Genomic DNA, 22837 nt, shown 5'->3' on the forward strand with positions numbered 1-22837 from the left:
TAAAACTTGTGGTACAGTGATCTGAACTGGAGAAAAAAGACGGCTGATCTGTGTCTCCCATGTTTCAACTTTATTAAACAGTTAAGCAGGTACAGAGCAGGAAAATTATACAACATTTGTAATGAATAAAAAAAACTTGAGAGGACAAATGCTCATTTTAGGAATATTTACAAGTGTTGACTGCATTTGATCTGGACAGGAAGTCTGAAGTGATCACGGTGTTACTGGAAGTTGACTCCCTATGTAGGGAGGCAGTAGTCGAGTGGGTAGAGCTTCCGCTTAAGAACCGGAGGGTTGCCGGTTTGAGTCCCTGCCAAGGTGCCCCTGAGCAAGGCACCGAACCCTCAATTGCTCCCCCCTCTGCGAAGGGTGGTAATATAATGTAAGTCGCTTTGGATAAAAGCGTCTGCCAAATGATCGTATTGTAATGACGCACAGCAACAGCTTGGTCCATATATGGGCCCTAATGGAGTCCAGCTCCAAAGGCTTGAAATGTCTTAAGCCCACAGTCCAGAAATGCAGTAAATGGCATTTATGCAAATTGGATCTTCAGTGTTATGCTACAATCTATTTTATTTACAGTTCAAATATACAGGCGGTTACATAAACCATTAAATTTACTCCCAGCAAATGAATGCACTGACATTCATGTCACATTTTGTACACTGCTGATCACTGTGCTTACAGTGGAGTCAGGATTGAGTCTCACACTCTCTTTGCCCCTTTTGGCTCCCGAGTACTCCTGTGACGTTCCTTCAAAGAGCCGAGCCATGAAGGCAAAGCCGCTCTTCTTGATGTACGATTTCCCCGCAAAGGTGTAGAGGATGGGATTGGCACAGCTGCTGATGAAGGCCAAAGAAGAGGTCACCACACGGCTAGACCTCCAGATGTGGTCCAGTCTGCAGAGGGGGGGAACATTTGAATCTATATTTTGTATTTCAGTTGTCCATTTCAAGCAATGCGTATTCATAGCACCGGATAGGAAAGAATTAATTAGCAATGTATGTGGATACAAGGAATGGAAGGATGTGGTGAAACATCATGTGGCTTTGTTCAAATGTTTATATTTCACTCTGACATCTCTTAATTCCTGCCACTTGCTCTTTTTATCCGCTTCTTATGCTCTTGAATTATCAAGCCTCATGTCGGTGAAGAATGTCCAGGATGATTGAAAAGTTAAACACCTCACCTCTCTCTTACTAGTGAATCATCACTGTACCACTCTGCCGCCACCTGGACAGACAAACGCACACACAGGGTTCAGTCAGATTACACACAAAGGAAGTTTGATGTGGCACGTGACCAGTTGAATGTGCCATCACACACCTGTACCATGTTGACAATGTGGTAGGGAAGCCAGAACAAGCCGAACGTCACCACGATAGCCAGGATGAGTTTCTCACTGCGAACCTTCCGACGGAACTTGGTCTGCCTCAGGCGTCTGAGGATCAGGACGTAGCTGGTTATGATGACTGCATAGGGGATTATGAACCCTGCCACGGTCTCCAGGGCGTACTGGAACCTCACCTGTGCACAGGAGGAAACAGATGTGCTCACAGTAATGATTAGATGGACATGAATGGATCTGTCAGGTCAAGACGCAGCAAGACGAGGTGCCAGGAGAATTCATTTGAGTATGTTGAAGAAACATTTCTTTTGTGTGACTACATGGTTATATTCATCTGAAATGGGAATGGTTAAGGACCTTGATAGTGTTACAGAGAGGAAAAGCTAATTGAAAGCCTCTAAATTAGGTTTACTTTAGCGTTTGTTTCATGTAACTTCAGAATAAAGGGTCCACTTACATATCGTGCCAGGCTGTGTGTGGGCTTACACACCAGCCTGGTTCTATTTCTCTCATCCACATCCTCGTCCACGCTTCGAAACACCAGGGAGGGCACGGCGATGAGCATTACCATGGCCCACATGCCTATGATCACCCTGAGCACGACCTTCCTGGTGACCTTGGAGGACAGCTTCATGGGCCACACCACCACCACCAGCCTGTGGGCGCTCATCAGCGTGATCAGGAAGATGGAAGCGTACATGTTGGCGTTGCACAGGTAAAACAAAACTTTACACATGGGGTTGCCAAAGATCCACGACTGCTTGGCGAGGTAGACAATGAAGAAGATGGTGAGCGCCATGAGGGAGCCATCAGCGAAGGCCAGGTTGAGGATGAGGATGGTGGTGACGGAGCGTTGCCGGATGCGTGCCAGGATGCTCCAGACGATGAAGAAGTTGCCAGGGACACCCAGGAAGAAGACCAAGCCCAGGATCAGGGCACCCAAGTTGGTGGAGAAGTCATTACTGACCACGCTGTCATCTTCTGGATTGGGGACAGCTGGGGTCTGTGTGACCGGTTTGATGTTGCTCATACTGGGATGAGCTTTGATTCTGTGGATGAGAGGGAAATAATATCAACATGGCGCTTATCTGGTTTATAACATTTAGCTTTTTGGTTCTTTTTAGTATCAATCTGCTGTCGGTATTGAATGTTTTGTCTTTTCCATTATGTTCCAGATAAACTGAGATAAAGATCTAATCTGAGAACCAAGTGGAAAATGTGTTTTATAGAGTTTTGGCTACTGATGGCCCTCAAAAAGCCACTTCAAGATTGTTTATGTTTATCTAACATGGCTTCTCTGGTATGAGCCTCATTGTTGAGTTTACTCTGCCCTTGACCTGCTTTGCTTCAGTAACAGCTCAAAGCTGCCTTTTAGGCAAAAGTGTAGAAATCTGTGATAATATAAATATAAATATGTGCGTGTGTGAGGCAGAAAATGTTTCCAAATATAAAAGTTTCTGTTCTCTGCTGGTACACGACGTGTCTGCAGTAAAAACAGATGGGTGCCATCCTGACGGAGCCTCTGGTGCATTCATGACAGCTTTGTAGCCAGCAGCATAGCTCAGTAATCACACAGCGTGCTAAAACATGCCAAATATTAGCCATGCCCCATCCAAGAGGAGCAGGATTTCCACATCCTTCCGTTCACTGTGAGGTTTTTACCCTCATCTTCAGTGATCTCCAACATCAAGGAGCAGCCAAGGTCAAAGTTTTGACCCTAAAACAACCACAGGTTTAATTTAATTCTACTCACACATGCAGGAAACAAAGTTCAATCTCTGACTTGTTCACAATGTCCAGATGAAGAGGACACTTGCAGAGAAAAGTCAATTAGCCGCAAAGCATATTAAGACATGATCGCCGACAAACCACATTAACCCATGTTAACCCAAGTCCTTATTTCCTGAATAAAGACTAATTTCCCCGCTCTGGTCCCCCTGGAGCTCACTGTTTATTTTCTGTGATATGTTTATGTGACTGCAAGCGTAAATAAGAGAATAGAGTATTAGGACTTCCAAAGGAATGAACAGACACACACACTCACACAGCACTGGGCAGCCTGGGCAACATAGTAATACTGTCGGGTAAAAGACAGAAAGAGTTGTATATTTTGTTCTGTATCTTCAGACTCCCCAGGGATTTACACACTTTTAACAGTAAAGGTTCAATTTCAGTGTTTCGACCTTCCTTTGTCAGTTTTGCTGTTTCAATCAAGACTTTCTTCATAAATCTAGAGACTTTTCCTGCAGCCACTGTCCTCTCAACATGCCGTCCACCACCGGTGTGAAACAAAGCAGAGAGTGGACTGTGTCATTTCAAAACACACATAGCAGTAAAATACGACATTAATCATCAAACTGTTGTAAAAGCACTGATACACAGAGACAAGCAACACCTCAGTTTATAGGTCATTCAGGTGTAAATGATAAGCCCAGGAGTTAGAATGATATACAAGACAAACAGAGAGGAAAGACGGAAGGAAGGAAGGAAGCATTTATAATACAATACTGTACAACAAATATGTATGATTATTTAGAAAAAAAGGATGCAGACAATAAACTATTCAGGTGAAAGTTGCAGAGTGACTGACCTTTTCAGTGTGTGATGTCTCTCTTGTGTGTGTGTGTGTGTGTGTGTGTGTCGGATATCCAGACACTGCTGTCTGCTCTCTCCTCGTCTCTGTCCTCTGTCCTCTTCCCTTTTGCCACAGCGTGTGTCAGCTCAGTCCATAATAAACTGAAGTCAGACCTTCCCCACACGCTGCAACATGCTGTGGTTAGAAAGAGAAGGTGTGTGTGCGTGTGTGTGTGTGTGTGTGTGTGTGTGTGTGTGTGTGTGTAAGAGGCGTGTCTTCTCCCTCTCACTCTCTGGTATATGTAAATACTTTCCTCCCTATGTCTGATCATCTGGTGAAATCTTTCTCGTGCATTTTTATCACAACAAATTGTGCATTTTGGCCATTTTATAAACAAATTTTGTGTTTCATTGTGCAATGTACAACAATCCATATTTATGTGTCCCCAGGCGCATTTCATTCACTGCTAGCTGTTTCGTAATCTAAGGGTGTGGAGAATAGGTGACTCAATCACTTGCACAAGCTACACTGTGTCATGGATGTGGAGCCCAGAAGCACAAGCACAAACACGCATACACACTCACACACACACACACACACACACACATATACACACACACATACACACACAAACACACACACCAGTCCTTACAAGTTTGTGACACGAACAGGAATGCTGGTTTCCGGCGTGGAGCAGCATGAAGAGCGACTGAAGCTGGAGGAGTAAAGTGAGTGTGCACACACTTGTTGTGCCACTGCCTGCTTCTCTGGAATTCCCATTATAAGGGGTCAATTCATAGAAGCTGATACTAATTGCATAATAGATCTGTTCATGAAATAACAATTCCCGTTAAGATATGTATGGCACTGAGAAACCAGAGGATGTTCCCAGTTCAGCCTCCCATAGGTGGAGGTCCTGTTGGTCCAGGATGCAGCTCGTTTACTCATCATACAGAGGACATATGTGGCACAGTATGTGATGACTAACCAATGAGGAGGAAGAGCCATTCATATGAGATAATGTTATGTGATGATGATGTTGGCTGCGTGTCAGAGGATTGCGACAGAGGTTTCTGACATTTCTTCAAAATCACAGTGCCAACAATCTTTCTGTTCAAGAAAGGTCATTGAAAAGTTGTGAGGTTTTCATCTGACCCTCTGGGTAATCTAAACAGATTTCTATGGTGGCAGCTGGCAGTCAGGCTCTTTATGGTTCCAAACAAACCCTGGCTGTATGTTTTACTGCTCTGGCTCATAAATATAAGCTTCTATCTGGAATTTTGGTTGAAAATTAGTCAAGAGCTTCAACTTAGTCCGAAGAATGTTCTAAGTTCTTGTGGAGATGATGTGTGTGTAGGATTAGGGTTCACCTCTCTCTCAGGGGTCAGCGGGCCGGAGTGGCCAAACTGTGACTCAAAATGGGTCTGAGGGCTCGAATGGAATCTTACAATACCAACATTACAAAGTCACATATGGGAAAGTAGATGATGAGGAGTCTGATCCATGTGGAGAAACTCATATTGGATATGAGCAAAGTTCGGAAATGCAACATTTTAATTGATGCATTATTAAGGCCCAAAACCTTTAAGTCCAAACTCCCAAACTGGCGTAAATCACAATCAGAGAGGCGGCACTTCCGTTTCCTGATGTTTGTCTGCAATATTTTATTGCAATCTGTGGCTGGAAAATCTGAGCAAACCTGTCAGGAATATTGTTCCACTTTTGACCACACGATGGCGCCACATCCACAGGAATACTTTCTCCTTCATAAAATCTGACACTCAGCCATTTCTCCAGTGTGCTGCACTCACCCATCACAGTGCAGCGATGCCTTTAAAACATTTACTAGCTGCTAAGCTCCACTGATTCACATCCCCTCAAAAACATTCCATCTCCACAATGGCTCTGTGTTTGATCTGCTCAGATTTTCCTACCTGAGCTGAGTTCGGTTTTAGTTTTAGACACCAAAACAAATGTGCAATGCATAAGCAAGGGGCTTCAACATTCAAAAGGCTCTGTAGCCCCACGGGCAAACCGAGGAGCAATAATTCAGCCTGCCTGGCCAGAAGTTACTGGAGATGACTTGCAGCACTATTTCTTCTCCCCAACCAAACTGTTACATGTTAAGAGCAGTCCAGGCTCCGAGGAACTGCCCACAAAGCCCCCGAGAGGATGACAGGGAGAGTGAAACAAGCCCCAAGTTACACGCCAGCATAAAATACAGTAAGCCTAATGATTGTGAGAACTGGAGGGGGGGGGGGACAGAGGGGGAGAGAGAAGAGAGAAAAGAGCAGAGAGGGAGGGAGAGAGAGAGAGAGAGAGAGAGAGAGAGAGAGAGAGAGAGAGAGAGAGGGAAAGAGTGTTTATTTAAGTTTTTCGTCTCCTGACTCAGACAGAGAGCAGACTACAGAGGATAATGAGAAACAGATCCTTCATGGAGTGGAAGAGGAGGGAGGGAGAGTGAAAAAAGGGAGGGGGGGGGGGGGGGGGGTTGAAAAACTCAAAGAAGGAGGGACAAGGAGGAGAGGAAGAAGGAGTGGGGTAAAAAAGAGAGAAGAGAGAAAGGGGAGGAGGAGGAAGAGTGACATCCCAAAAGGGAGCTGTCATGTTCATGGCCACAGGAAACGGGCCCTGGTCTGTTCACTCACTGACAGGAACATCACGGCCCTGGTGGCTGAGCAGTCTACGCACAATGGCGACGCGTTTTAGGAGACAGTGAGTTCAGCTGCATGAGGGGAATGATAATCATTCTGTTTTCACTCTGAGTGTACAACACAAACTTTCAGATGGCAGGGAGGAAGAGTACATGAGAGAATAAGAGGAACGTGAACTTCAGCCGAGTTTTTCCAACATTTCCATTTATTCTCCTATAGTTCAGATTTCTCAGTAGGAAATTTAAAACGAGTGTAATTAGTAGTTTGCCTACTGTGCAAATAATTATTTCGCGTACAAAGCATTTAATCCTCTCATACTGCACAGAGAATATAAGGTCAACCAAACCACAACTTTAAAATTCTGCAAAGACATTGACACTTAAATAAAATGTGTGTAAAGGACAGCAAACCCTTAACTGCAAGTAAAGGGTTTCTACAGTGGGAATACGTGAGAGAGACAAGTTAAGGCCATGTTTAAAAAAGAAAATACTGAAAATGACCAAATGTACTCAAGGGTCCAAAGTTGGACAGCATCTTGCTTCTCCACTTTTCGGGGATTTTCATGTTTTCAGATCAGTTTACGAAGGAAAGAAGAAAAGTAAAGTTGATCCTTATACTTTATCTGTTACAGCCTTCAGATAAACTTGGAGCAAACTGCACACAGCTGCACACTGAAATATAAGATAGAGTCCAAAAACTGTAAAACCCTTGGATACCCAGGATGGTGTTCTTACATACTTTACACCTGGAAATGTGTCTCATGAAACCAGCATAACAAGTGTGTTTTATGTATATCATCATAAATATATACTGTATATGTGAGTGTTTTGTTGGTATATTAAGTAAAAGTGTAGTAAGTTTGACAAAAAGGGGAAACCTCCAGATATGGGGGAGGGGAGGTGGTCGGGGTGGGGGATCAGGGTGAGTGACAGGCTGCAGCTCCTATGGGGGACGGCTAACGGAGCGAGCGGGGCTGGAAACCCACCCAAAGGCAATTAAGGGTAAAGGACGACCAAAAAAATATTTGATAAACTTTTTTTTCTTGAGGTGGGAAGAAGAAAAGGATGATGGCGAGGGAGCGACTATGAGAGACCGAGCGGCGTCTGGAGGACATGTCGCGGGCAGAACCGAGGCGTGATCACGGAACATTTCATCTGGACTCAAGTCTGAAAAACTTCATCGAGCGACCAGTTTGGAGACATTGTGAGAAGTTGTGAATCCAAAACTCTCCGAGGATGTGGAATGTTTGCGCCATGACTCCCACCTAGGAGCCGTCTGACGCGTGTTTCTTAGGGGGGGGGAGAGAGATCAGCAGGAAAGCGGCGTCTTCTGGCAGATTGTATCTGAATCAGCGCCTCCGTATCCGTGGTGCCGGAGGGCGATGGGGGCCGCGCCGGGCCCGGGCTGGGAGGAGGGCGAGTTCGAGTTCAAGTTGGTCTTCGAGGAGGACCCGCCGAGGCAGAGCCAGGGGACGGCCCCGACGCGCACAGCCGAGCCGGAGAGCTCCGTTCCCGGGGAGGAAAGAGAGGGCGCCCCGGTGCACCTCGACTCCACCGGCAGTCTGGGTTAGAGTCACTTTTTAGGGTTAAAAGTGTATATACGTGCTACACACACAGGGGGCAAAGCATGGGAACCGTGTGTGTGTGTGTGCGTGTGTGTGTGTGTGTGTGTGAGGGAAAGAGATATGTGATGTTCATCCTTTAAAGGCCTTTAACTGCAAGCCTGTGCTTAGAGTATAGTGTGTGTGTGTGTGTGTGTGTGTGTGTATGTCTGTGCGTGTGTGTGTGTGTGAGAGAGAGAGAGCGAGAGAGAGCGAGAGAGAGAGAGGGAGAGAGAGAGATTATTTGCTGTGCATATAGACTAATGTGTGCTTGTGTGGGGAGCATTGGGTTTGTGTTGTGACGTGCATTATTTTGTAGGCCTTTAACTGCATGTCTGTGCTCATAGCATAGTGTGTGTGTGTGTGTGTGTGTGTGTGTGTGTGTGTGTGTGTCTATGTGTGTGTGAGCATGAGAGAGAGAGTGTTCTGTGATGTGCATCCTTTTGTAGGCCTTTAACTGCATACCTCTCATTACAGTTCAGCGTGTGTGTGCGCGCGCCTGCGTGTGTTAAGATTAAGATTGCATGTGCTATGATGTGTGTGCATCCTTTTTTCTGACTTTATAACTGCATGCCTGTGCCTCCTGTGTAGCGTGTGTGTGTGTGTGTGTGTGTGTATGTGTGTGTGAGGTCGGTCCTGTAGTGGATGAGTGGTTTGTGTGTTCTTTCCAGCATGTGTGTATGTGTGTTGCGTGCCTGTTTCTGTCAGCATGTGAGCGTGAGTATATTTTTATTGTGCGTTTGTTTTGCGCTTGTGTGTGGTATGCATCTGTGACTGTGTGTGTGTGTGTGCATGCCAGTGTGTCAGTGCTTGGTGTGTACTGTATCTCACTCCATTCCTGTTTATGTGTGAGGGAAATTGCGTGTATGTATTTGTGTATGCGTGTGTGTGCGTGTGTGCATGCAGCCCCAGACTCAATGTGTTTCTAATCAGCTGTGCGTGTGAGCGAAGTTAACAGCTGCCATCTGGGGAGGAACCTCAACCTCTGTGGACTGAACACACACCACATACACACCTCCCCTCTCTCTTTTGCTCTACCCCCATCTTCCCATTTTTCAGTCTATACACACACACACACACACACACACACACACAGAGAGACACCTCACATCCAACCTCTCACGTGTCTCCCTCCCACACTGGCATACAGTCATATCACCACACCCTCGCATGAAAGTGAGCTACAGATGAAACTACCTCTAGTTTTTAGACTAAGCTTTAGTCTCCGCCTCCACACAGTCCAGTGCAATCTGCGTCAAATCTCCGCTGTCACAGTTTGTGTCCTCAGCCTTCTATGTCCACTGATGTAAACCTGTGCCAACATTTTTATAAGAGGTTCAACTCGGGACACAGGATTACATGTTTTTGTCTGTCTGTCGGGTTTTCAGACAAGACTTCCCAAATCAAAGTGACAGAACGATAACCGTCAACTGCCGTTTGAGAAGCTTCGGCAGCTGACCGCTAACAAACTCGTCTCGTGGTGTTTTTGCTCAAAATCCTAAATGACCTTTTCATATGAAGCATCCAACGAGCAAAGCGTTGCCTCAGCCCCGCAGCTTTAATCACTTGGAAATATTTTTGTTGCCAGGAAACATTTGTAGAGATTTTTCACCCCAAGTCTTCATTCGTTGGCTCGTGCAACCGTGCATCTGCATTGCCCAAAAATTGCCTATATGGCCCGCCGCCACTGCAGCACAACAATGATTGGTCGGAGCCTTGCTCATTACGGACTAACTACTGTTTGGCTCCGTGTGCAGGCTGATCCCAGAGGCCCAGTGGAAATGCAGCAGTGGTGGCTGTGTACTATAGAGGGGTCGTGTCCTCACATGGGTCCAAACAGCTAAACTTCAAAAATTCTATTTGGAATTTTTTAAAAATGACCTAAACGCTGAATAGACCAAAACCCTCCTCACACACAGTTAGGAGTGGAGTTGGGTAAGCGGTTCTTGGTTAAATTAGGAGCAGTTAGCCAAAAGTAGACTTCATGATGTGGTCAGAATTCACACTTTTATTGCACTCGTTACTATTTATGCATGCAAATAACTGAAATGTGTTTTCTCACTCAAAATAACCATTTAAAGGAAAGAATGTTTAACATAAACGGTGTTGGGGGTTACCTGGAGAATTGCTGCCATAAGGAACACTGAAGCATAATGGAGCATGAAACATTTAGATTTATTTTGCTCATTTTAATTGAAAATATATAATATGCTGTAATATCGTTTCATCAATCCTCTCAAGGTTCAAAACAACATCAAATAATTAAATATTCACATCATTTAATGAGAAAAATGCTGCCATATTTCCCGTTTGTGACCTTCATAATCTAGATTGCTACGCTGCTGCACTTCACAGGGAGCCGTTCCATAATTGCATGATTTTGCCATATGGCAGCAATTACAGTTTTGTAGTTCAAGAAGAAGTGATGAATGATCTAATCATGCTGCGATTATAAAAAATGAATCCCCACTTACCACAGGTCGTGTTTACAATATTATGATTGATATCTAATGAGTAGTTTGCGTGCTAGAACCTAAAGAGCTCTAGTTTAGTGAGGTAGCGGTTACGATGTGGTCTCCGTTCAAAAAAAAAAAGGAAGCAGTAGAAGTACAGGAGGTCATGTGACCGCCCGAAAACCCACAACATACAGTATAGAACTGAAGGGAAGCGTCTCTGCAATCAAAGGGGGGGAAACGTTGAGGTCATTAGGAAGAAGCCAGAAAAGAAACAGTAACCATATGTCAGAAAAGGTGAATATGAGTGAAATAAAGCTCTCAACTATCAGCCTTTAAAGCAAGAAAGATCAGATTTCTTTCAGTGTTCAACAACAACAACAACAACAGTGTACTGTGTGTGTGTGTGTGTGTGTGTGTGCTTAGGCTGTGTTCTCTCATGTTTGGTTAACGAGCAAAACAATGTATGAATGATTTTGCCAGTCCGTCTGCTAAACTCTCTTGTTTATTTTGTGTGTGATGGTTCCTCACATGCGATCTGATAATCATTTCTATCAGTTGCAGACAACCATCTGGCAGCCACTCATGCAGGCCAATCAATCAGCATCCCCAGCCCCCCGTCCTCGTCCAATCAAAGGGCTGGCATGCATTCTCCTCCCCCGCGTAGGGCGTTGGTCAGAGAGTTCAGCGGCACCTATGAGAGTCTGCCGGCACGTTCGGTACAGGTGAGAGAGCACAGGTGTCCCGAAGTGGGCCTCTAAAATATCAAGCCAAAGCTGAGGTATTGAAGTATCTTGTGTTCTCTCCAGGTGTCAGAGTCTCGTGTGGTTGAGTGTCCCAGCATCCAAATCACCACCATCTCACCTGAAGATGACCCAGCACCCTCTATCGCCAGCTACTGGGACATGGGTGGTGGCGGTGGTGGTGGTTGGGACCGAGAGCGCCTCTACCTCCCCTTGTTGGATCCCTTCACCTACCGTGATGGATGCCCCGGCTCCCTCAGCCCCAGCCCGGCCTCCAGCCCATCCTCCCGCGGCTGGCTGAGCCCCGCCTCCAGCTGCGACTCGCTGCTGGTGGAGGAGGAGGAGCTGAACGAGGCCACCGTCAATTTCGGGCTGTCGCCGTCCTCCCGGCCAACTTCCCCAGGTGGGAAAAAGCGCAGAAACTCCCCCCTGGCGTCGCCCTGCACCTCACGGAGGGGCAGTTATTCAGAGGATCTTCACGGATGCAACCTGGAGCGTGGAGACTCCACCCCTCAGTCGCAAGCTCCGCCGAGCAGCTGCGAGCTCAGCATCCCACAGAAAACCAGGAAGACGTCACTGGAACAGGTAAAGAGATAAGCAAGGCGTCCTTCAATAGCCACGAAACAAAGCCCCAGAAAATCCTAAAGATGGCCAATATTGATCCTGACCTGGTTCTGCTGTGCCCTTGTCTCCTCTAGCTTTCTCCCAGGGAGGTGGATCAGGAGCAGGCTCCAGGCCACAGCTCCCCCTGCCCACAGCCAGACCCCCACCAGCACAGGAGAGAGCTTCCCACACTGGGCATGGACTATCTGTCTGTACCTTCCTCTCTGGGCTGGGGCCGGACCCGAGCCAGCGCACACAGCCCTCTATTCAGGCAAGCACGCATGTACACACCTCCGCATTCAGGCCATTGTAAGATTAACACCATGCAAATGATCCTCAGTCTAACCGATCCTTTACTTATAGGACTAACGCCCTGCCGCCACTGGATTGGCCACTGCCCTCCCAGTTTGACCAGTACGATCTGCGTATTGAGGTTCAGCCCCGCCCACATCACAGAGCGCACTATGAGACAGAGGGGAGCAGAGGGGCCGTCAAGGCGACACCAGCAGGACATCCTGTGGTTAAGGTACAAACCTGTTGGGTGATGTTTCCAATCATCTGGTCAGACTTGTGTTGTGGTCTGTTGCCGTTGGTCTCATAAGCGTCTCTGCGTCTCTGCACAGCTGTGTGGTTACACAGAGAGGAAGCCGCTCTCTCTCCAGGTGTTTGTCGGAACAGCTGACGACAGATCGATCAGGCCGCATCCTTTCTATCAGATACACAGGTACGGCCCTTTAATGCTGCTCAATAAATATCCAACCAAGCTCAAATCATCATGACTCGAGCTCTCTGTGACTCATTTATTGCAGTTGTTTCTTTGTTTTTGTAACTGATATTACTTCAGGGAAATGTTGTCATGGTCTCTTTGGCCTAATGCTTCTAGCTGTTTGTTTTGTTCCTTGTGACTTTATTAAATGTGATTATATATGAGTCAGTGTAAAAGCTGTTTTGAACCTCAGGGTGACAGGGAAGATGGTGGGGACAGCCAGTCATGAGAGTGTCCAGGCTGGGACCAAGCTGCTGGATATCCCCCTCACGCCTGAGAACAACATGACGGCACTGTGAGTTGATCTGTGTGTGTAGCTCAGCATGATGTTTAATGATTATAATAGTTCTGCTGTGAGACAATGAGTTTATTTCTGTGTGTCAGCATCGACTGTGCTGGGATTCTCAAGCTGAGAAACTCTGACATTGAACTGAGGAAAGGAGAGACGGATGTTGGACGGAAGAACACACGCGTGCGTTTGGTGTTTCGTACCCATCTCTCTCTAGCGCCCCCTGTGGCCGCTCCTGGACGGGTGCTTGCTCTGCAGGTCGCATCCCTGCCCATTGAATGCTGTGAGTCACATGCCAGTGCAGAACACAAAAAAGCAAAGTAAACGTCTCACTTGTGGCCAGTGTGACGTTCAGTTACACGCAGTATTTCTGTCTGACGCTTTTCTCTGCTTGGCTCGTGTGCATCAGCCCAGCGCTCGGCCCAGGAGCTGCCGGTCATCGAGTCCGTCAGCCTGACCTCCTGCTCTGTGGAGGGAGGGGAGGAGCTGCTGCTGAGCGGCACCAACTTCCTGCCCATCTCCAGAGTGCTCTTCATGGAGCGAGGGACGGGTAAATGTCAACAGAGGAGACGTAAAGACTGTGCTTCTGCTTTTGTATTTGAATGAGCTTTTAAGAAGTTGCTGAAAGAGAATTAGAATAAAACAACAAGCCTTCTGTAGTCGTTTTCTACATTAGACCTAAACTTAACCATATGTCTTTTATTCATTAGATGGGAAATTGCAGTGGGAGGAAGAGGCACATGTTGACCGTGACAATAGCAACGAGGTAATCGTGTTTGCGTGCGTGTGTGTGTGTGTGTATAGCCTGTACGTCAAAGCTACAAATCAGTAGTTTTCTTATTGAATTTCCTTCCATGGCGCTCTGACCTTTATATCTAAGTTTGGCTTTAACTCAACCTGTGACCGTTGCTGATGGATGTGTCATATCCTGCGTGTTCCTTCTCTTTCCTTCTAGTGTTTGCTGTGTGTGAGGGTCCCGGTGTACAGCGACCCGTCCGTCAGTCGGCCCGTGTCGGTCAGTCTGTACGTCTCCAATGGGAAGAGAAAACGGAGCAGCACACACTGCTTCAAATATCTCCCCAGTGAGTCTGAGCTGAGTTCAATCAATCAGTCAATCAGTTTTATGACCAGAAAAGAGAGTGGAAGCAATTAGCTGGAAATGGTTAAGTAATGTGAGTGTGAAGCTGTTTGGTGACATACAGAATGTTTTTCCTGTTTCTGTTGTCCCCCACAGTTATGTTCAAAGAGGAAGACCCCCTGCTCACCCGACCCTCTGTGCTGCCCCTTGATGGGGGGACTATGTGCCCCATGGGGGGTCAGGGCAGAGTTGAGCGAGGCCTCCACCTGAGAGGCAACCACACGCCAGAGGAGCAAGGCCTGGGCTTCCACCTGCCCCCTTACCCCTCCACCTACTCGCCTCCATGCACAGCTGTCAGCTACCATGAGGAGTACTGCCCCAAACCCAACGCTGCGGTGGAGGAGACCGGAGGCTCCAGGGGGACCCTGTCCGAGCGGCACCCCAGCTTTGAGAACCTGGAGCTGGGCTTCACTGAGCTCCTTCCCCCGCTGTACCTTCGTGGCCCTCAGCCTCCCTCTCCCTCCCCCTCCCCGTGGCTCGACTCACCCTACCTGTCCTCCTCACCCTCTCCCTCCCACTCCTCTTCTCTCAGCCCGTTCCCTGCTGGAAGCCCCATCTCCACCTCTCCTCTGCCTCCCATCCCAACCTCCCCTTACCCCCATTACTCTTCTTATCCCCAGGAGGTGTGTCCATCTCCTCCCTCCAACCCGAGCCACTATCAGGACATCTGCCCGGCACCCTACTCCCACTACGACGCCTGGGATTCCCACGGCAGGGTGCTGGGGACAGGACACGGGGGAGAGAGGGACGCACAGGCCAGCACCAAGGTTCAGGAAAGCCCCCTGGAGTTTAACAGCTCTGCCTCTATGCACCACATCACATTAGAAGAAGGTGAGTCACATGTAGGCCTTCGTCTTGACGTATGAATTCAGATTAAACTGACACAGATACATGATAGACTGACGTGGATATGAATGAATGAATTATTGATGGATTTGTTTGTGTCAGTGGGATAGGAGGTGTTAGGTTGATTGATGGACAGGACATTGATTATCTGGCCTTCTTCCTCCACAGTGACTGAGTTCATCGGCGAGGACATCCGCTCTTTCCAGTCAGGCTCATAGACGGACAACCGGCCAACCTGAGCAACATCAGACCTGTTTGATAATCAGCATCATTCTATCCCGTATGCACTCGGTATTAAGATGCATCGCTCCAATTTGAATGCAATGTTGACAGGGTAGTTAGATGACCAGGACACTGTTGTAATTATGAGCAGAAGTAACTGTTATGGTTTTATGAAGGGAGACTAATGTTTTTACGTGTTTCAATATAAATTATACAAGAAACTCTTTGGGCATGATGTGTGTGTTATGTGTTTTGCTTCCAACCACCAAGTTTTACACTTTAAAGTTTATAATAATGGAACTATAACAGAAGAAGTAGATTTCAATTGTTTTAAAATTTCCAGCCATGTACCATCCCACCACCAGGGGGCGCTAAAAGTACGATCAGTCGTCTATGTACCACAGTTTGAAAACCACAGGTCTAATCTCACACTATGCTGCCAAATTCACCATCACTACATTCAGATATCTTTACTTAACAAAGGGTTTCCAGCTGATATCTAAGGATAAATTTCAAAGCTTAGAGATATTTGTATTCATCAGAACAATTACCAATAACTAACTTTGCCAAAGTGGTGTGAGTAATCCTGTTTGTATTATAGCTCAGTAGCTCTGGGGCTCTGACTTGTTTTTTGGTTTGTTCCATTTTTCTTGCCTTAAGTTGTGGTGTAAAAGAGAAAAGTGTTGAGATGGAACGCAGCTCTGAGAAATTGACCTGGTGTGTAACCTGCAGGAGTTGATGCGTGCAAGCTGTGAGCGGTTGAGTTGTTTGAAAGGTTTGTATGAGATATCCTTTGTTAGAGACTGTGGAGGCGCTGAGGGAACACGCTGCTGTTTGACCGGACTGCTGGAAGAACACTGCCACCTGGGGGGGGGATCAGCACCAGAACCTCTCAACGGGACTGAATGTCTGAGGTGTTAATCATTCTGCTGTAAACCTCCACAGGCCTTGTTTTCTGGTGTTCCCATCTTCTCCACTAAATACACTGTGCCTATAGGAAATATAGGCAAAAAGCTTTAATTATTGCAAAACACCAATAACAAAAAGGCAATAAACCAAACAAACAGGAGGCTTAAGTGGCTTTATATGTTAGTTTGACACTTTTATGGGCCTATATGCTTCTGCACAGCCATACATGGGCATGTTGGAGACTTGGGACTAAAACAGCCTAATGGTAGAGACAGATATAGTTAAGTGTTGGTATGGAGTCCTGGACATCATTTGAGATTAATTTATGCTTGGAATCTGACGCCGTAATCCCTCCTCGACACCGACTGGTCGACTTCCAGCTCTTTCATTTCACTCTGGCCAGAGCCCAGGAAAGGTGCTCAGTTCTTGAGCGGTAAAACTGGAGAAAATTTGTCCATTTGTCCGTTCCACGTTACTGCAAACAGCCCTGTCAAAAAATCCCTTATATTTCCTGTGCAGAACATTAATATACTTTTTTATGGACATCAGTTATGAATCTTATTTCACTTATATTCCCTTAACAAGACACACAAATTCATTTCATAGACCGATCACAGACTACTGTTATATGTTTTGTTGGTTGAAAACTCAATTTTAATGTTAAAGTGTCTTTTGTTTTAGCCCCTGCTCTTCTTTGGGCTTTCATTCAAACATCTCTGAAATTCCAGGCTGCATGTAACTCACCATTCCTGCCAATCTACTGTCAGCATGGATTTGAATGGATAGTAGTTTTAAGTAGTAGTTTGAAAGACTTCTTCATGCCGGTAAGACTCATTCCATTTCACCCTAAGCTCTTCTGTTATCTGCCGCTCCATGTGACGCGTCCACCCTCGTGTCTCCTCAGATGAAGTCTACCCAAACTCACACCAGGGGGAGTTCTAATCTCAAATTTCAGACGCCGAGCTCACCAAAGCCCCATGACTGACACATGCAGGTTGAAGCAGCAGAGGCCAAGCAGAGCCTTAATGCGAATGCCTGCTCTGGATCATAAAGGGCCTAAGTGACAGACTGACCATTACGTCTAAAGCTGGCGTTCATTACTGGAAAGACAGATTCCCAAATGACAACCTAACTATAGGGTCACTGCGGTATGTGAGACGGGCGGCTGCTGCTTCTGTGAATATCTCACTAAAAACTGGAAGGGACAAATGGCAACTGACTGCAGGGTAGCTGTGGGGTCAGAAGCAACGGTTGTGTTGAAATAAGCCCGATGAGTACACAAGGGGCCGATCCCACATACATTGCTTCACTCTCCACTCACAAACTGCTTACACAGCAAGCTGTCATTGAGCTCGATGGCTTGAAAACTGAGAAGCAAGCACAAAGAATCTATTTCATTTAGATTTAGAAGATCAAGATTCCAGGTGATGGGCTCAGTGAAGCTCCTCTTGGTTAGAACAGGAACAGGAGGAAGGATTGTCATACTTTTAACACAATCTCTCTATTTCTTTGTCCCCATTCCCTCCTTCTATGCATTTGACTTTACAACCTACAACCAGAGGCCGTGTATTTAGTCCAATTACTGACAATAACATTCCGGTTAAACATCAAACAATATTAATGCTTTAGATTTGATGCTTCTCAGGCAGCGCTGGCTTAATCTTATTACAAAGGAAACTTGATTTAGACAACAGTCATCCATCACAATGAAAAATCAGGCCTGCTGTTGTTGTCATAGTTACAGTATTGCTTTGTAATGAAGTAGCAGTGACTGGGTTTGATCGGGTCCAGTTTTATTACGCCTGCTTTGCCCCAAACAGTAGCAACTGCCAAAGATAATAAAATGAGTCCAGTGTTATTGGAGCCATGACGCACACACACACATACAGACATAAGGTTTTGATGCACGCCAGTCATTTATTAGCTTCTACCAGATATAATGCAGAGACATTGTTGCTCTTATAGCAGTCAAAAGTACAAGTGTTCTGCTTACACTTCATAAGAATTCTCTGGTTCTGAAGGGTCCCTGTGCTGGCGTGCATCCAGGGGGTGAAGAGAGTCCAGAAACATAAAGGGGACCGGGGTCGATGCTTATTTGATGATTGGATTCGGTCATTACTGCAAAACGATGCCAGACGCCACAGTCCAGTCCCCAGACAGACACTGGAGTAAGAATAAGAGTAGTTCAGTGAATTGTAAGTCACTGGCAGTGTAGCTTTAACCCAGACAAATGTAGCTTCTGATTCACGATTCTGCATAACCACCACTCTGACACACACACAGATTCTCACAGGTTAGTTTCAGCCTTCAGATATCTTTAAAGTGTCAGGTGTGGCTGATTGATGAACTGTATCACGGTGATACAAACTCTGGCCTCGACATCAGAATGAGTCTGACTAAAGGCCAAAGCCGGTCCGATCCACACGTCTGTGAATCTGTCTTCATTATCTGTGTACATTGAGCTCAGGATTGTGCTGTCAATCACATGCGCGTTGTTATGAACTTTGAAAACAATGCATTTGCTTTAAGAGTGGAGACGTGACACTGTGTTGAGTTCTGTGGCCTCTTTGATTTGGAGATTGTATCAGGCTATTGTTGGGCTGATGACTTACACGCTTTGTTCTTTTTATGGGTCGGAGTGGGAAGTCCCAGAATTAATTTAGTTTCTTAAAGAGATTAGGAAGGCCACTCCACACTGGACTTTATTCCTCAAAACAATAGTAGCAGGACTTTCTGCACAGGGAGATGTAAACAAAAAAGGTGCTGAGTCTCATCTTAAAGTTTAGGATGAGGAGTTTGTCAATGTTCCAGACCTCACTGAGGGTCTTGAGCTCTGGTTAGTAAGTGATGAGTGGATGTTGACACTCACCTTTAGGATTAGGGCGAGGAATTCAAGTACAACTGTTGCTCCTTTGTTTTGAAAGGAGTCAGCCAGTGTGGTACAAACATCTGATCCGGACGCCTCCCCGACCAGCAGCTATTCAAGTCAAGCCAAATGTATTTGTATAAGCCAACCTCACGCACAACGTCTCAAAGGGCGAGAGAGATTATTTTGGCATGTCCAGCTAGGAAGACACCGCAGCGCTGACTCAATACGGATCGGATATCAAATCTGGCCTGGGGATGTCATGGGACCCCCAGGACGAGCTGGGGGATGTGACTCCTGATTCAAACTTAGATTTCCACAAGAGGAAAAAATAATCATTTTGATGACAGATAAAGTAAACAGAAGTGCTACACACTACCACTGTGGTAACACTGCACCACTGCTGCTGCTATTGCTGCTATTACACTACAGCAATCACTGAAACAGCTGCAACTGTTACAACTACAAGCTTTTGATTGAAAAGAAGTCGTTTTTACTGTTATTTCTAAATTCAACAAAGACCTTATTCCCGCTTTTAACACATCTAAATGGAAACTGCTGTAGTCTTCAGTGTTTACTTATGAATTACATCACACATAATTAGTAACAACAATAAAGCAGGAATGATCTCAGTTTTTGTTTCCTTTGCTTTCCTTCCTATTCATTTTGTTTCCTTATCTTTACTTTACTCCATTTGAAGAATGTGGTTTCTATGCTGAGCCATAAACATCATGATGAACGGTATAGGAACTGTAACAGTACCAGAATGAAACCGCACACACATCTGTTTACCATGTGGCTTTATTGAAAGTCAGGATTACATTTTCCTACAACACTGATGTGGTATGCACACTTGAAACCCAAACAGTGGAATATATATATAAAAAAAAGAAGTTATGTAACACCAACATCAAAAGAGAGACGCATCTTTTATCTCTTCTCCAAGTATTTTTACAGCAGTACAAAAAAAAAGAGGCCCAATTGACAACGTAGGCAGAATCATTTAGTGGTGTTGGGTTAGATACTTATAGGTGCTTTGATACTTTGAGGCGTCATACTACAGAGAGCTCATATATAAAATACAATTATTAAGTGCACTTTAAAAATCCAAAATCTTGCCACATATATATATTCTTGTCTTAGCTTGTAGCTTGGAGATATACATACACATATACCATAACGTGAGCAAATAAAAGCTTGCCTAGCATTCTTCATTTCATCATGTAAACTGTTCTTTGCACTACTTCAAGTCTTATAACACCGGAGCTGCACACAAAGCATTAATGGCTAAAACAACAGGATCAGGAGGAGCGTCCTATACAAAACATGTTTCCTCTATAACATAAACTCATATTCTAATTAGGTATTAATTTAGCAGAATGGTCGGATAGTAGAGCAGGTGTTCATCAGTTTTGGTCTCTTATATAAATACTTATCCTATCGTGTATTGTATGAAATAACTCAACTTGGCTCCCTACGACTGAACTTCATGATGTTTCCTGTGTTTCTTTCGCTTGGCAGTGGACAGACATATGGCTCGGCTGTCTCTTTATGGCTGAAGTCAAACTGAAAACAGACTTAAGGCCGAATGCTGACAGACACATTATGCAAAAAAGTAAGCCACCATTTACGTTTTCTTTCATTTCATTCCTCATACCTGACTATGTTTACATGCACACAGTATTTTAGTTGTTTGCTTTGTATCCTTGTTAAATTCTTGTTGGGGAGATTCTGCTTATGGCTTACATGTGTGGCTGGATAATAAACTTTCATCTTATCTAATCTTATCTTATCTGTATTGACTGAAAGCCTCAAATGTTTGCACTGATTAGAAAACCAATAGATCCTGGACGATATCATCATATTCCTGCATGTAAACATAGTCATTAACTCAGCCTCTCCCCTCCTTCCTCCTCCTCCTCCTCATCTCTCTCTCTCTCTTTGTCTCTCCAAGGCTGTAATAGGGCAATACACTTCACTTGAAATCATATTTGGCATGTTCGCTCAGTGGAAACGGTGCATTTAGGGGCAAAAAGAGACACCAGTTTTTGCTTCGACCACTCAGGTTGGCCAAACCCTGGGACAGCCTCACTGTCCATGATGCGATCTCATCTCCAATCCATCCTGAGCCGACCTTGTAATGTGATTGGCTGTAATTTGATCACGTCATGGCTTTTGTTTGTTTTGAAAGAACCGGCCGAGTCTCCTGCAGAGTTCCACTGTTGATACTTGAACGATTGTATAATTAAATTCATTTGTAATTTGAGCATCGACCTGTTGTTGGGAAGAGAAATTAAAGATATATTGCAAATATATATGCAAATTTATACTAAAATAGAGTTATACTGGGAATCTAGCTTTCCAGTATAACTCTACACTTTCTTCCTATCAGGACTCGCGAGCTCAAGCTGGTATGAATGCTGTGGAAGGCTAATGGCATTAGCTCGCACCACCGTATCTAACAGCAGTTCACCCGCCCTTACGAATATGCCAACTTTGATTTCATTTGGAGCATACTGCCGGCCTAATGCCAACCTCTGCCATCACGCTGTCCCTCAGGCGCTCACAAACACCAAGCGGGCGGAGTAGATTAGATCAGCTAAGTAGAGGATGAAGTTGACGCCAGTGAGCACAGCCACGGCCATGAACTTATCCCAAGAACACAGCCCCATGGTTGTGCTGCAGGAGTACGGCCTGTCTTTCATTCCTCCGTGCTTGGGGTCAAAGCTGAAGATGGGCCAGATGATGGCAGCTGTCAGGTACAGGACCACAGCCAGCAGGGCGTAGGCAGACAGGAAGCGTGCAAATGGGAAAGGGAGGCAGCCGGTGCACTCTCCCACACACAGCACGATGATGCCCGCTGACAGGATGAAGCAGATACAGTAGACGGCCATGCAGTACTGGACTGAGGCGTGACGGTCATACAGCACAGGATCGCTGACGAAGACGAAGATGATGCAGGCTACGAAGGTCTCGCAGACTTTGAGCAGGCCGGGCGCTGTGGCCATGTAGCCGGCCACCTCGCCTGGACGAGCCTTGCTGATGCTGACCTCGGTCATGTAGGCGATGGTGGCCAGGCAGGAGAAGACCGTCGCCACAATGCGGTAGTCACGGACCTCACTTTGTCCTGTGGAGCCCTTGAGGTAATAGAGGGGGAAGATGATGGAGGCAGACAGGCAGAGCAGCGCGGCGTAGCAGGCAAAGGTGATGGGGAAGTTCTTCCAGGAAACAGGCGCTCGGGTCTGCAGGCCGAAAATCTCCACCAGGAGGACGAGCAGAGTGCCGGCGAAGCTGAAGGCCCAGCAGAAGATGCACCAGTCTCCTGTGCCATGCTGGAGTCTGCCGCCGTGCACTGCCACGGAGAAGGCCACGCAGGAGAAGACCAGCGCCGCCAGCCGCACCCACACCAGAGAATTGGACTGGAAGACAATAGGCATGATGGAAGATGTGGAAGGAAACCGACCAGATGAGAGGAACTGAAATGTAACAACTTCCTGTCAGATCTCTTCTTTATTTCCCTTTGGATTCACTTTCCTCTTTCAGCCACTCAGAAACAACTGCAAGAGAAGATAAGAGAGACAATCGATGAGCAATTTGACATTAACATTTAGTTTTTATCAAGTTTATCTTCTAAGACCTTTAGGTTGATGACATGTTGTGACCACATGAGGGCATCAGCTTGTCACTCGGCTCAAACAGGCTTTGTAAACCTACATACCATTTTCAGCAGCACACAAAGCTTTGATTGTGTTTTTATGAATGGCAGAAGCAACGAGAGACCTCATGAAAACACAATTTCAGCCCCCGACTGCAGCATTTTTTTTA

General features: G+C 45.9%; 3 protein-coding genes across 3 annotated transcripts in view; 1 reads left to right on the forward strand and 2 right to left on the reverse strand.

Annotated features, from left to right (window-relative positions):
• Nucleotides 1–49: 49 nt before the first annotated feature.
• ltb4r2b (leukotriene B4 receptor 2b) lies at nucleotides 50–4145 on the reverse strand. Its single transcript, XM_076149308.1, has 5 exons — nucleotides 3939–4145; nucleotides 1806–2397; nucleotides 1327–1527; nucleotides 1190–1233; nucleotides 50–899 (listed from the first exon to the last, which is right to left on the reverse strand). Exons 2-5 carry the CDS (start codon nucleotides 2376–2378, stop codon nucleotides 647–649), a joined length of 1071 nt encoding a protein of 356 aa, XP_076005423.1. The 5' UTR covers nucleotides 2379–2397; nucleotides 3939–4145; the 3' UTR covers nucleotides 50–646.
• A 3485-nt stretch (nucleotides 4146–7630) lies between these two features.
• On the forward strand, nucleotides 7631–15394 carry nfatc4 (nuclear factor of activated T cells 4). The gene is made up of 13 exons (XM_076147409.1): nucleotides 7631–8142; nucleotides 11189–11355; nucleotides 11440–11958; nucleotides 12072–12247; nucleotides 12340–12502; nucleotides 12600–12700; nucleotides 12936–13037; nucleotides 13127–13314; nucleotides 13441–13581; nucleotides 13742–13797; nucleotides 13987–14113; nucleotides 14266–15000; nucleotides 15184–15394. The coding sequence occupies exons 1-13, from the start codon at nucleotides 7959–7961 to the stop codon at nucleotides 15231–15233; spliced, it is 2709 nt and encodes a 902-aa protein (XP_076003524.1). The 5' UTR covers nucleotides 7631–7958; the 3' UTR covers nucleotides 15234–15394.
• A 4403-nt stretch (nucleotides 15395–19797) lies between these two features.
• Nucleotides 19798–22837, reverse strand: part of myadmb (myeloid associated differentiation marker b) — a 6258-nt gene continuing 3218 nt past the window's right edge. Inside the window, exon 2 of the mRNA XM_076149287.1 lies at nucleotides 19798–22569. Coding sequence (XP_076005402.1) covers nucleotides 21568–22449 — 882 coding nt within the window. The 5' untranslated portion in view covers nucleotides 22450–22569 and the 3' untranslated portion in view covers nucleotides 19798–21567. The remainder of the gene's footprint in view (nucleotides 22570–22837) is intronic.

Source organism: Genypterus blacodes, unplaced genomic scaffold, assembly GCF_046128005.1.
Source record: "Genypterus blacodes isolate CSIRO-AG114 ecotype Tasmania unplaced genomic scaffold, CSIRO-AGI_Gbla_v1 ptg000005l_1, whole genome shotgun sequence".
Taxonomy (NCBI): Eukaryota; Metazoa; Chordata; class Actinopteri; order Ophidiiformes; family Ophidiidae; genus Genypterus; species Genypterus blacodes.